This window comes from Talpa europaea, assembly GCF_964194135.1.
Source record: "Talpa europaea genome assembly, chromosome: 8".
NCBI classification, from domain to species: domain Eukaryota; kingdom Metazoa; phylum Chordata; class Mammalia; order Eulipotyphla; family Talpidae; genus Talpa; species Talpa europaea.
Window position 1 is genome coordinate 107,325,411 of NC_140075.1, and position 14,833 is coordinate 107,340,243.

Here is a 14,833-nt window from a genome sequence, read left to right on the forward strand (position 1 = left end):
CTACTTGAATGTATGAGCTATGAGAGAGAGAAAAGATAAACAAAATATAACTTGGGTTTTCTGTAACTGTATTTGAATATAAATTGTGTTTGGGGTTGGTGGGTGACTAGACTGGAAAGATAGTCTAGAAATCCTTTTTAAAGTGAGTAATAAAATTACTGTGATTTCTAGATTGTCAGAACAACCCGGTTCAAACAACAAGTGCTGTGAAACATGTGAAAGATGACCGCTATTCTAAATAAAACAAAAAAAGCAAAAGCATCCCCTCAGTTGGAGATAATCTGAAGTTCATTTGTCTGCCTCTTGATTGGATTTCCCAGCCTTGGCACTGTTCACACTTTGGACACGTTAATTCTTTAGAGAGGGCTGTTGTGTTCACAGTAGGATGTTAGCAACATAACTGACAGAGGCCAGTTATGCCAGTGACATCCCTTTGTTTTTACAGTCAACATGTCTCCAAACATTGCCAGACAGCCTTGCTGGAGGAAAACTACCCCCAATTGAGAACTGCTATTCTAAATATACTCTAGTTATATATAAACACTTGGGCCTTATTTTCTACTTTTTTTTTTTGCCATTATAGACTGCTCTGTTTCCTCAAACTTATTCCCTCTGAGTCTGTTTTTTGATCTATAAAATGTGATTATATCTATTGAATCCTGGCAGTATGGTGGGCAAAAAATTCTCTAGCATTCTCCTAGCTGCACCAAACATCCAGTTCCTGGATAAAACATACACTTCTGGGTTACCTAGAAATGATGTTGGAGAATAGATCTTTCTGTATGGGCAAATTACTGCGTTGGGGAAAAGAGTACTATAAACATGAGGGAAGAGTTCTATTTTCTAGGCAAAATAGCAATTCAGTATTCTTGGTTTCTATAGTAGTATTAGTATGATTATTGTTGCCACAACAGTATTTAAACAGTTGATACTTAAATAATAGAGCATTTTAACAATTAAGAAAGTGGAAACAAAACATTCAACTAATTTGAACTTTAGTTAGCAGAGGAGAAAACAAAGTTTGTATAGATACTTATTTTCAAAACAGTAGAATTAAATTTTATTTATATGCATAACTTTTCTGTCCCTTTGCTCACTTCTGAACAATGCCCCCCCCCCCCCCCCCCCCGCCCCACCATCCTGTAAAGTCCTTAGGGAAGATGAGTAATAGAAATGGCTATACAGAAAAGGATTGTTAATCCTTGAAGGAGGGGAATTTTAAGAAGTGTGGAAGGTTGAGAATACCTCTGGAAGCATCAGGCATTGCTATTTCTTTCTCGATTGGACATATGGAAAGTCAGATTGGACTTGTCGATTGGACATATGGAAAGTCAGACTTTCTTACTCAAGAATTGCCTGTTATGTGTCTTACTGCTTTAATCAAGAAAAGATGAATTTATGTTGTATGTTATTTTTTTAAATGAAGGGTAACTGGGAGATCTTTATTATTATTTTTTTAGTTGTTTTTCTTTTTGTGTAGAAGGATTGGGGTGTAGTCCAGAGGAGCAGGGGGTGAGAGGATTCATCAGAGATAGAAAGCAGAACAGGCAGATTTACTGAAATACGCTGCTAAGGGAAGCAGTGGGCAAGACTGGAGAGGTCTGCTATGGCAAATGTGGGTTAGCTCCCTGGCTAGGGATTGAACTCAGACTGTAGAGGTGATAGGGTTGAGACTTAACCCCTAGCCCACCAGGGAGGCCCTGTATATGTTATGGAAAGTTAGTAAAACTAGATTTAGTATTTAAAGGGATAATCTTTGATTACTAAAAAAATGATTACTAAAAAATTGTGAAACTTTGATTAAAGAAGTACTATGAAAATTTGTTGAAGATACAGAAAGAAACAAAATTCTTAAATACTTAAAGGTAGCAAAAATGAGGTTTGATTCTTGAAAAAAAATTGGTTTTCATTATTGTATACACTTAAGTATTAGAATATTAGAGTAAGTATTAGTTAAGTATTAGAGATTACTTGATGTGGTTGTATTAGTTTTGAAAACAGAAAAATTTTATAACAGACTAATGAACAGAATGTTTTGTCCGTATGTTTAGAGTGTCTTCTCTGACTTAGAAACCTTAAATGTTCTTTACCTTAGTTATGGGAGAATAAACTAATGCAGTCGAGGGCAGTAGATGGATTTCATTCAGAAGAGCAGCAGCTTTTATTGCAAGTTCAGCAACAGCATCAACCCCAGCAGCAGCAGCATCATCACCACCACCACCATCAGCAAGCTCAGCCACAGCAGACAGTACCTCAGCAAGCACAGACCCAGCAAGTCCTTATTCCTGCATCACAGCAAGGTGAGCTGGATTTGTTTTCTTCTTCTTATAACTTTGAAAAGAAATTTGTCATTTTGAAAAGAAAAAAAAAATGCTCTAGATTTCTCTTTTCTATTGACTAAGAGTGGGTATATGTTTGTGCATATAAATTTGTGTAAATGTGGATCCTATTTGATATATTATGATAGACAAGTAATGTACTAATTGAAAGCTTAAGTTGTATTCAGTTAAGTGTATTAATACTTTATTTTGAACAGCTACATAGTAGTGGATTTCCTAAAATCAAATTGATTTTATTTATTTTATATAGTAAAATAATATAGTAAAAATTTATTTTTTATAGTAAAATTGTTATCTACGTTAGGAAGAAAACACGAAAGTTCTTTCAGTGACATTGAGTTTAGTTTTTATAAATCTATCAGACACTCAAGTATTTTTGAATTAAACTTTGGAAATCTGAAATTTCAAGTCTATAGTAATTTTTCTAAGTCTGATTTAGATTTCTTTTGAGTCAAGTATAAAATGTATCTTAATTTATATTGCTAAGCTTAAAGGTGAGGAAAAGAAGTGTTTATAGACTTTGCCCATAGTGCTTTGTTCTGTGCAAGTCATTTTATAGCTGTTACATGATAGCCTTTCAAAGGATTTTTTTATAAGGTAGCTTTTGGCAGTATTTTGTAGCTGAAGTAAGTCTGGGTCCTGAGAATATTAAGAAGTTTGATCTGTTACACGTAGTATTTTGTCATAAATGTCTTGGGTGTTCCAGTTTTTGTAGCTCTTATTATTGGAGAGCACAGCAAAGATAAATGAAAAGTTTACTTTAGGGTAACTGTCCATTTGCCTCATTTCCTTGAAGACAAATTTAAAATTGATAGTGATACACAGTAGAAATATCCATTTGAGTAATATTACAGTTTATGTCAAATAAGACTTTAATAATTGATTTTTAATCTATATCTTGCATCATTAATTTTATTATCCTTTTAACCTGTTTTGATGACCGTTCCTCCTACTGCCTTCAGGTCTGGCACTAGGATTTTAGGTCATCATAAATTAACATTTGATTTTCTTCACTCAGAGATTATTAAGATAATGGCCTTATCTGTTTATTCTCTGAAATTTGCGGAATCAAACACTTTTACACTTAAGTAACTCATTTCTAACTTGTATTTTTTTATATAGTTTTTTTTTTTTTTAAGTATTTATTTATGCATACGAGAGCTGGGGCACAGGCCAGAGATGTGGGGCGGGGGGTGGTGTTTGTGTGTGTGTGTGTGTGTGTGTGTGTGTGTGTGAGAGAGAGAGAGAGAGAGAGAGAGAGAGAGAGAGAGAGAGAGAGAGGATCCACCAAGACAGATGGGGAACAGAATAGGCAGATTGACTGAAATACACTGATGAAGAGAGACAGGAGAGGTCTGCCTCGCCACGTGGGTTTCTCCCTGGCCGGCCAGGGATTGAACTCATGCTGCAAAGGCTGCGGATTGCTTCACAGGGTGGTGCTTAACCCCTTGCACCACCAGGGAGGCCCCTCTGACTTGTATTTTTTAAAAAAGATAAGGAAAATAACTTATTCTGGCTACTGTCAAATTGGAAGTAAGGACATTTCAAGATTTGAAGATTTGAACTCACTCTTAATGGGTTAATAACTAGTATTAGTATTGTTATATTGTTATATAGTATTGTTATATCAATAAAACAGTGCTTAGTTAGCAAGGCAAGATTACATTGTGTTTGAGACTTTCCAGTTTAAGAGTGCATAGAAAATATGTTTGTTTGGGTGTTTGGTATTTTACTACTTTCCACAATTCCTTTTTTTCCCCTTAGGTATTGTTAATTAAATCCTTTTTTAACTGACATTTTCCGGTATAAAGTAGGTAGGTCACAGCTGTTATTTACCATAGAAATTTAAAACATTGAGATACCAAATGGTTGAGTGTATTCAAATACAGAAAATGTGGAAAGCAAAATAAAAGTTTTTAGCATTGTATATAGTATCTTATGATTATGAAATTCTTGTGGTTCCTTATTTGCATGTGTGCTTGTGTTTATGTTATAGCTGCAGCACCACAAGTTATTGTTCCTGATTCTAAGCTGATACAACATATGAATGCATCAAACATGGTATGACTCAGAGCATAGCACCTTGCTTGGCTCTGCTTATTCTAACCTAATGTGATTATTCCTGGCATGTTGTATATTTACAACTTGAACTTTGTTTAGAACTTGAGTAAAATGGTTATTTAGTTTTGTTTTTTTTAAATACTGAATTTAGCAGCAACCGTAAAGGTTAACTTGATACTTAAACAACGAGGTTCATAAAATTAGACAAGTTTATGTTGAAAATACCCCCCCCCCCCCAAAAGATGCTTTGTGGGAGCTAATGGAGCCACTGCTGTTTTTGGAAATTATGTTTAGGGGACCTACCAAACACAATAGGCCAAGAGACCCACTAAAGTGGTCAGGAGTGCTAATAAGATTAGTAAATTTTTTTTAAATGATAATAAACTGTTTAGATAGTTCAAATTAACTATTTTTAAGATGAAACATTAAAAAAAATTTTGATCTGATAGAACCATAGCATTGTCTAATACAATTTATTATAATATATAAATTTCTACTTTGATATATTTTTAGTTAGTTTGAATTTATTATACACTAGACTTGGTATTTGTGAGGGCTATCCACTGAAGTTGAAAAGTGTTTAGATTTTCATATTTCAGTTAGGGCACGTAATATTTGCAACAAAGGTAGTAAGAATAGAATTGTTCTTTTAGATCCTTAGAGAATCTTTACCTATATTCATAAAAGTTTTTATTTTTACTAGAACATTAAAAGTCTGATTTGCATAGTTGCTCCATTGCTTTCTCATAAATAGCCTTTCTTTATTGTGTTTAAAATATATAGACTGTTAGTGGAGTCTCAGCTCTGATATTTCATTCTTAAATTCAGTCAAATATTTTACTTAAAGGTAAGAATCATTTTTATTTTTTTATTTTTTAATTTTTTTCCTTTTACTTATGTCTTTTTTTTTTTTTTTTTTTTGGTTACATTTCTTTCTTTTTTTTTTTTTTTTATTGTTATATTCCCCATACAATTGCAGCCCCCCCATTCTGACCCCAATCCCTCCCCGCCCCCCTAAAAGTGTCTCTGGTTCATAGTTTTTTGTTGATTTTGATTTTCACTTTCTTATAGTTATTCATTTTCCTGGTCCCTTATTTAAGTTTTCTAGATTCCTGCTATGAGTGAGACCATCCGGTATTTTTCTTTTTCTTTTTGGCTTATTTCGCTGAGCATGATCCCTTCCAGCGCCATCCATGTTGCTGCAAATTGCATGTGTTTATAAGAATCATTTTTAAAGAGCTTTTAGTGTAGTATTAGCAATGAGATTTTTTTTTTAAACTTTGGAGTCAATGTTATTTAATAAAAGAACATGGTATGGGCGGTCATGACAGTAGGATGCTAGAGCCTGATTGGTGAAGTCAGTTGTTTTAGCAATTTTTGTGAGCCAGTTGCTAAATTCATTTGCGAATAAATAGTGAGGTTTACATAGTATGTATGATGCAGAACTACAGATATTTTTTCAGATATTTGTTGCCACACCACAGCTACCCTTAGTCAGATTCATATTTTTTTTGAACCAAAAATTACTATTTAAAAAATTCATTTCTATTCTGGTGAGTGATGAGCAGTGAACCTAAAAGCTCATTTCTCATTTATAACCAGATAGGAAACAGTACTCAGCTGCTAGACGAGTGACTTCCTTTTTTCTATACCAGCTTCACAGATTTATAATTTGACAGAATTACAAATTTCTGTATGGTAGAAGAAATTGCAATTTTTAATTTCATATATATATATATATATATCAAGAATTTATTTGTATTGCCAGTTTAAGTTATTGGAATTGGTTACTTTACATGAATGTCACAAAATTCATGCTGCCATAGCTCAAGAATTTTATTACTAAAAAGTTCCACTTCAAGTCTACTCCAAATTTCTTTTTTAACTTCTACCCTTAAAAATGTCATTCTCACTCTAGAATCTATATTGCAGTGGTGCTATTGAGACTGTTTCCTAGGGAATAACTCATTTTAATTTTTTTGCAGTACCTTTTTGTTCTTATATCATTATTAGTATTCTTGACTTTTCATAATTATTATTTAATTATTTAATAATTAGTATTCTTGACTTTTAATAATTATAATGGATTTCTGACAATAAAAATATAAAAAAAACAGACTAGAATTTTTCTTCATTCATAGAAAAGTAAAGAATAACTCTTGGAAGCAGTGAAGAATAATAAATCTTCACTATACTAAAATACTGTTCTCTTCTTCAGATTCACAAAATTTAGCCAGAGAATCCTTTCCCACAAGAGTATGCATATAGCATCTTGATTTCTGGTGAAATATAGTCACTGATAAGGGAAACTGCACAAAAAAATGGGAGTCATTTCCTGTCTTTTTCATACCCATTTTCTACTTTTATATAAACCCACATAATTATATAAACTCACATATTCCATAGTTCTGGAATACAGAACTGATAAGTGATAGAACTTGTATTTAAACCCAAATCTGTCTGATTCCAGGAAACTTGCTTTTAACCATACCATCATCCCTCTTAGTATTTAGTTCAGGAAAAGGTCCCATCATAAAGGCAATTTTGTGTGTTCCAGTCCAACACTATTTGCACTAAGAGCATGATGTCATATTCATAGCACAACCCGATGATGAAATGACAGCAGGAAAGTATATTTGTAAATAGACCTTTTAAAACATGCAGGCATGTCTGTGCATGTACACAGACATTCTGTACCCAGAGATAGAATAACAAAATGTTTATTACTATTGTAATTAATACTGTTGATAGTCACTCTTACTAGGATTTATCAGTTTTGTATGTAGAAGTTTACACTTGGCAAATGTTTCCTTCATACATTGTGTCATATATACAGTATGTGTCCTTTATACAGTATGTCATATGAATTTATACAACACTTCTGTGACGTGGAAGATGCTTACTATTTTCATTGTATATGTGGTTAAGCCCATGCTTCTTTAAAACAAAATTTGGTAGAATCACTTGAAATAGTCTCATCTGTTTTGAAGAATTTTAAGTATTGTGGGAGAAATTTTTGAATTAAAATTGTGTTTAAAGAGACTAAGGCAAAGCTGCTTCAGTGACCTTCTTCTTACTGACTTCTTAGGGTTCCTTGATTCTGAGAGCGTGTATATTTTAACAGATCATTGCTTGGAAACAAGTTAATAAAATGTATTAGCATTATGTTGTACTTCAGCATCTTAATGTTTTTAGTATTTGCTCCTTGTGTTTTACATATCCTGAAACATAATCAGAATATGCTCTTTACCATTGAAAGATTTCTGCTTTCATTATTTTAATTTGTTGAAATGAACACTGAAAAAAAAACTGACTTTATAAGAATATGAGCTAGCAATAAAATATTAGGTAGAGGCTATTTCAGGGAGCTTATAAAACATGATCTATATCAAATCAGTTTTGTAGGTTTCTCTTTATGAAGTGATTGCTCAAATATGTTACTCAAGTTTGGGCTGTTTCATAAAATGTGAGTAGAAGTTTTCAGTCAGTAATTACTGAAAGGTGGTCTGCTTAGTGCTTGTTACTCAGTATTTATTGATCACATCTCAGGTGTGCAGAGGTTTGTATCAATAGATGGTTATTGTGTCATGTATGCTCTGTTGGAACTTTGTCAGTATGCCAAGAGGGGATCTAATTTTGTAAATATGAATTAATAGGCACTTAATATTACTAAGTGGTATTTCTCAGTAGTAAGTGGTTGTTAATATGTTCCTTAAATTTATATTACCTTTCATATGACTATATGGACAAGATTTATATGCAGCTATTTCATTTCAAATACACAAGCGTAGATCCTGCATTTCATAAAAGATAACCCTGTGGACTGTGTAACCGGTTTCAGGGTATATAGTGGGTACTTCACGCTTAAGACATGGAAATTACTTAGACTTGTCAAACAAGCAAACATATTTGGTAACAGCAAACATATATTCTTGGAAAACTAGAAGCTAGACTAACTAGACAGTGCTATTATACAAATAGTAGTATCATTAATCTACTTAAGTATAATTTTCTAAATTTTGTTGACTTCTCCAACATTAGTATTTCCAAAGCACAGATATATTTACTTCTCTGGGCTTATTCATATAGGGGTGTTGTAAAAAAAAAAAAGTTAGATTTGAGTATGTAATGAAGATTGAAGGCAGAGAAGGAAAGCATACTGGAACATAGCTATGGTGAAATACATGGATATATTATAAGCACAGACCAAAAAAACTTAAGAGTGTGATATAATTCTTTTAGAGGAAAGGGCAGAAGAAAAGTCTCTGAAAACAGCAAATCAAGAATTTGTCCTGTACTTAAAGATTAAGTCAGGGTATAATTACATGTATATTTTTACAGTTTAAGTGTCAGAAATTAAAGCTTATGACTTTTCTAAGATTTTAAGTTATTTTTTCTTTTTAAAAATATTACTTATGTTCCATCTAGAATTTAATGCCAATATTGTCATCTTATGGCAGCTTAGAAAAATTGTCTGTTATTCTCCAAGTGCAGTCTTGCTACAGAAGGTTTTCTATAGACACCTGTTGGTTCTAGTATAAATTAGAAGTGTTAAAACTTGCTAAAGTGAAAGATACACTTAAGTGAAAGATACACTTATGACTCAAGTACATATTATTGACAATAAGGAATTGGGAATAAGAAACAGAAGAGAAAATAATGGAGTAGGCTTTTCATATATATATGCTACACATACATTGTGTAGCATTATTAGTGAGGATGATTTCTTTAGGCTATTCTGGGGGTGGTGGTGGGGAGGAGCCCAATTATATAATTCTACTTAATTGCTTGAAATAATTATTTACGGCATGTAGACTAAGTGATCTTTATTGGACCATTTTAGAAAATGGGATTTAGTCTTATTTGGGGAGACTTGGTCTTCTTAGAATATTAATTTCTATATATGCAGTGATAAACTTCAGTCAATATGCCAGATGATATCAATATGATATTAAAATATGCCAGAGATAAATTGCAGTACTACTTTGTACATACATGCTTTTGATTTTTTTTCTGTTTCTTCAGAGTGCTGCTGCTACGGCTGCTACCTTGGCACTCCCTGCAGGTGTGACTCCTGTTCAACAGATACTAACAAATTCAGGTAACAGAACCATTATTTATATAACTCAGAAAAGTGTATACCATCTAACCTTTGTTTTGTCTTCATTGAAAGACATAATATTTCTTAATAATTTCTTAATAAAATCTTAGTATTTCTTTTGCTGTTTGGTCTAGGTTATTAAAATAAGATATCTGAGGACTGAAACACATTAATCTGTAGTCATAGCTGAAGGTGCAGTATACATGAGAATTGCTCAGGAACTTTTAGTTGTGAATGAGAATCCTTTTACTTGAATGAGGAATGATTACATAGCAATTGATTCACTTGAACTAATTTGTGATACCAGATTAAATCCTATGATATTATAAGAGCATTTATTGCATTATATTTTATGTAGTATCTCTGCTTTGATGAAATTTACTTGTATTTTTTAGCATATTAATGTTTGAAGAATTTATTTACAACAATATTAAGTATTTTATCAATTATACAACTTTTCGTTAATTTCTAAATTTGTTGAGGGGCAAGCTCCAGGAACTTAACCTTGCTACTACCTATTTTAATAAAATACAGTACTTTGCTTTAAAAATGTTTACTTTTTAATTAATTCCAGATTCTGGGTCATCTAAAATAGCAGAGGGATTCAGTTCCGTGTGTATATGTCAGTCAATACAGTTAGTGTTACATGCAGTAATAATTGGTTCTTCAAATTTTTATTTTTAAGCAGTTTTCAAGATAAGTACTTTGGTGCTTTGGTCAGAATATTAATGCTTTGATTTCTTAAAACTTTAAACATGAGCAGCCCCTGAATTGTCTGATCTTACTCTTGCTAATGACTGCTAACAGATAACTTAAACTTTTAATCAAGTCTATATGTTATCAAAACTTTGTTGGGAAACAACTTTATAAGGATGATAAATGAGGAAATAGAACATTCTAAGTAATGTATTTGAACATGGAGGGAGAGAAGGTAGGTATTACAGTTCACTGTGTATGTATGACGGCCTTTAAGAAAATTGTTATCCTTTTTACTTGATAATATCTAGGGCCTTTGTGTGGTTTGACATTCACTGTGAATTTGAAATTGTACTGCTAAAATCGTAACTTGGAAATGCATACTTTTTGCTTTAGGTCAGCTTCTTCAAGTGGTTAGAGCAGCCAATGGCGCCCAGTACATCTTTCAGCCGCAGCAGTCAGTGGTTCTACAACAACAGGTTATACCACAAATGCAGCCTGGCGGAGTACAAGCTCCTGTTATACAACAGGTGAGAGAATCTTAAGTGGATGATGACCTTGGGGTTCTTTTTTTCCTCTATATGAATTCTCTGGGTTGTTCCTTCCCTTTCTTGTGGTTTTAGCTATACAAATTATACTCTTTGTCACAACTGCATATCTTTCTAAACTCCTCTTATATCCTCACTTATTTGCATTCAATATGTTAAACCTGTAATTTGTACTTCTACTTTATCATCCCTCTCAATGTGTTTTTCCATTAGTGTAACCACTCCCCCTCCAGCTTCCTAAGCTGGATATTTGGCATTTATTCAGTGACTGTATCAGGGTCTTTGCAAGTTGCTGGAGATTTGGGAGTAAAAAAGACGGGCATGAATTTCAGTTTTATGATACTCCTATAGTTTCTTAACTCCAAGTATCTAAGGTATCTTGAAATTCCACCAATTCCTAATAGTTGCTTTTTAAAGATTATTTTTAATTTGTTTGTAGTCCCTTAATACATTTGCAGTGAATTTTCTTTTTGCACTCTGTCATTTCTAGTTCATACTCATAATTTCTCACTTAAAATCCTGTTTTATCCTCTTAATCTATTTTCCTGCTTTTAGTCTTGTACCTTCTTAACTTGACTGCAACTGCAACTCTATTTATAGTGATTCTTGTGAAAATATTAAAATCTAGTGACTTCCCGTTGCCTATTGGAAAAAAGTCTATAAAGACCTCAGCATGTTGCATAAGCTCTTTTTTTGGAGGGGTGAGTCTTGGTTTTTTGATTTCTCCAGGTTTATTTCTTTCCATGCTTACAGTTGTTATATGCTTCAGCTGCTGTTTAGATCAAAGTAAACAAATATTTGCACCTACTTGTGTGTGTGTGTGTCAGGTGTCAAATTGTACTTTGAGTTCAAAGGTGAAAGATATGTGATTATTTTCTTGAGGGACTTAGGTATTTTAAAAAAGAGACACTTTAACACATAATACCACGTATGCTAGTATGATGAAAGAAGTAAGATCAAAGGAGCATTAACCCAGGCTACTTATAGCTTTGCAAATTTCATTCACTTATGGGTTTCTTTTGATGATACTCTATTTAAATTGCAGGCTTGGTTTTTCCTTCTAACAACTCCCTCCACTCTCCCTGAACAAACTAACCAAGCAGAAAAGCCTGAGCAATATCCCAAAGCACAAACAGAAATTTAGTTATTAACTACCAAGAAGCCTTCCTTGTTCCCCAAGCTAAATTTAGTACTCTTTCCTATGTTCTCATAACACCATGTTGTGTTTTTCTTTTGAATTTTTATTGCATTGTCTGTTGCATCATTAATCTGTAACTTCTTAATAGAAACACTGACATGATTTTTGCATTCATTGAATTTATTGCCATTCAGTGCTTAGGCATTCTCTGCTTTTTAGATTTATTAATAATTATAATTATAGTTAAGTACTCAACACCATTGATAGATTTTTGGAAATTGACTTTAAATGAGACAACAAATAATGAAACCAGTTTTACCGTAAACTTCCTATGGTGTATTCTGGTCACTATACTTACAAATGAAGACCCCAGATATTTCTAATATTAAGCAATAATTTTTATTCATTTTTCTTTTTAAGATTTATTTATGCATACACGAGCTGGGGTGCAGGCCAGAGATTCAGGGGATGAGAGAATTCACCAGAGACAGAGTGGGGAACAAAACAGGCAGATGTACTGAAATTCACTGCTGAGGGGAACAGCAGGCGAGGCAGACAGGTCTGCTGCGCCATTTGTGGGTCAGCTCCAAGGCCGGGGATGGAACTGATGCTGCAGTGGATAATCTCACAGTGCTGCGTCTTAACCCCTTGAGCCACCAGGGAAGTCCTTTATTCATTTTTCAACCTGCTTCCAATTTAAAGTCTGGGATGGCTAGAAACTATCCTGGCAGTGACTGAGAGCACAAGGTGGGAACCAGCCCTAATCAGGAAGTCATTCCATCAGGGTACACTAGCATACCCACACTCAACTCATCTGTGACAATTTAGACATGTCAGTGCCTGTCTTTGGCATGCTGAAGGAAATCAGACTTCCTAGAGATAACCCACACAGACAGAGAGAATATATAAACTCCACAGACAGTAGCTCCCATCTGGAATCAATTCTCTTCCTTGTTGATGTTAAAATGAATGATGTTATTTGAAGACCCACTGTATAAATATGTTCCCTATAATATTACAATTAATATTCATGTATTTTCTTATGAATTGTGTTTTACTTTAAAATCATAGAATACAAAAGCTGGAAGAAACTTTAGAGAAATCATAATATGATGGTGGTTTTCAGCCATGGTTGCATGATTAAACTCCCCTGGAAAGCTATAAGTAAAATGAGTGGATTACATCTCACATCAGTTAAATGAGACTATTAAGAGTGGGGCTGGGCCTCCCCGGTGGCGCAGCGGTTGAGTGCTGGGTTGTGAAGCTGCACGCAGCCTCTGCAGCACCAGTTCGATCCCCGGCTGCCGGGTGAGGGTCCCACATGGCATGCAGGCCTCTCCTGCCGTCCTCTGCTCCCCTCAACAGTGTCAGTCTGCCTGTTCTGCTCTCCGCTCTGGCTCTGGTGAATTCTCTCACCCTCCCGCACTTCTGACTATACCCAGTGCTTGTATAAATAAATAAATAAATAAATAAATATTTCTTAAAAATTAAAAAAAAAAAGAGTGGGGCTTAGGTATCAGGATTTTAAAACTATCACTTTTTTTTTAAGATTTATTTATGCATGCGAGAGCTGGGGTGTAGGCCAGAGGTACAGGGGTGGAGGGGGGGTGGAGGGGGGGTGGAGAGGAATCATCAGAGACGGAGTGGGAGTAGAACAGTCAGATTGACTGAAATACACTGCTGGGGGGAGCAGTGGGCGAGACAGGAGAGGTCTGCTGCACCTTGTGGGTCACCTCCCTGGCTGGCATGGAACTGTTGCTGCAGTGGCTGCAGATAGCCCCATAGTACTGATGCTTAACCACTTGTACCACCAAGGAGGCCCTACCACACAGTTTTAATTTGCAGCCAAGGTTGCATTGGTCCTAGTCTCAGTGAAGTTACTAAAGCCAAGAGAGGCTAATGACTTGCCTCTGCTGCATCATAATTTGAAATTTTAGTGACTGCAAGCTTTGCAAATTACTAAATCTCCCCATACTCGAGTATATAAATCAATAACTTTTGATGTGGAATCTGGCATATATACAGATGTGTTTTCCATAAATGAAGCAGTTACCTTCAAAAGATTTTTTTTCCCCCTTTAGAAATTAGAATGGTAAAATGGAAATTTTGTGAATCAGTGCAGTAGTTAATCTGGTTGGTTTGTGTACCAATCTTGTTTTCCTTTGGTGTTTTAGTAGCTCTAGCTATATATGAAATGCAGCCATTTTCAGTGATTCTTCAGCATTTGGGACTATTTCTGTATACTAAGTGATGAAATTGAGCTACTTGATCCTCTAACTAGTGCCTAATATATGACTTTTTTTTTTATTGCCTTAGGTGTTGGCCCCTCTTCCTGGAGGAATTTCACCACAGACAGGTGTCATCATCCAGCCTCAGCAAATCTTATTTACAGGAAATAAGACTCAAGTTATACCTACAACAGTGGCGGCTCCTACACCAGCACAAGCACAGATAACTGCAACTGGCCAACAACAGCCACAGGCTCAGCCTGCTCAACAACAAACTCCTTTGGTGTTACAAGTTGATGGAACTGGGGACACATCTTCTGAGGAAGATGAAGATGAAGAAGAAGACTATGATGATGATGAAGAGGAAGACAAAGAGAAAGATGGAGCTGAAGATGGGCAGGTAGAAGAAGTAAGTTTCTAGTTAAAAGACTTGAAATGAGAAGCTGCTCATTTTCTCCTTTGTTTGGTACCTGAATGACAAATTAACATCTCATTTTTTTAAGGCTGTTATGGTGCTGTACACCATATGATATAATACAGTTTTCAGATTGTTCTGGTTGTACTAATTCATAAAACACTGTTTTATATACTTGGTAATAAATGAATGTATACCAAATTAAGTTGTATTTATAAGGATGCTGAAGACTGTACAAATGATTCTGATTCTTTTACTTAAGATTTCATGATATTTGTAGATTAGAAAGATGCAGTTAATCTTTTGC

At 34.4% G+C, this 14,833-nt stretch overlaps 1 protein-coding gene across 1 annotated transcript in view; it reads left to right on the top strand.

Moving 5' to 3' along the window:
• Positions 1–14,833, top strand: part of GTF2A1 (general transcription factor IIA subunit 1) — a gene marked incomplete at both ends in the record, with an annotated part of 34,999 nt that overhangs the window by 8,368 nt on the left and 11,798 nt on the right. Inside the window, 5 exons of the mRNA XM_084240933.1 lie at positions 2,096–2,300; positions 4,336–4,400; positions 9,426–9,501; positions 10,594–10,727; positions 14,200–14,520. Of these exons, the coding sequence (XP_084097059.1) occupies positions 2,096–2,300; positions 4,336–4,400; positions 9,426–9,501; positions 10,594–10,727; positions 14,200–14,520 (801 nt within the window). The remainder of the gene's footprint in view (positions 1–2,095; positions 2,301–4,335; positions 4,401–9,425; positions 9,502–10,593; positions 10,728–14,199; positions 14,521–14,833) is intronic.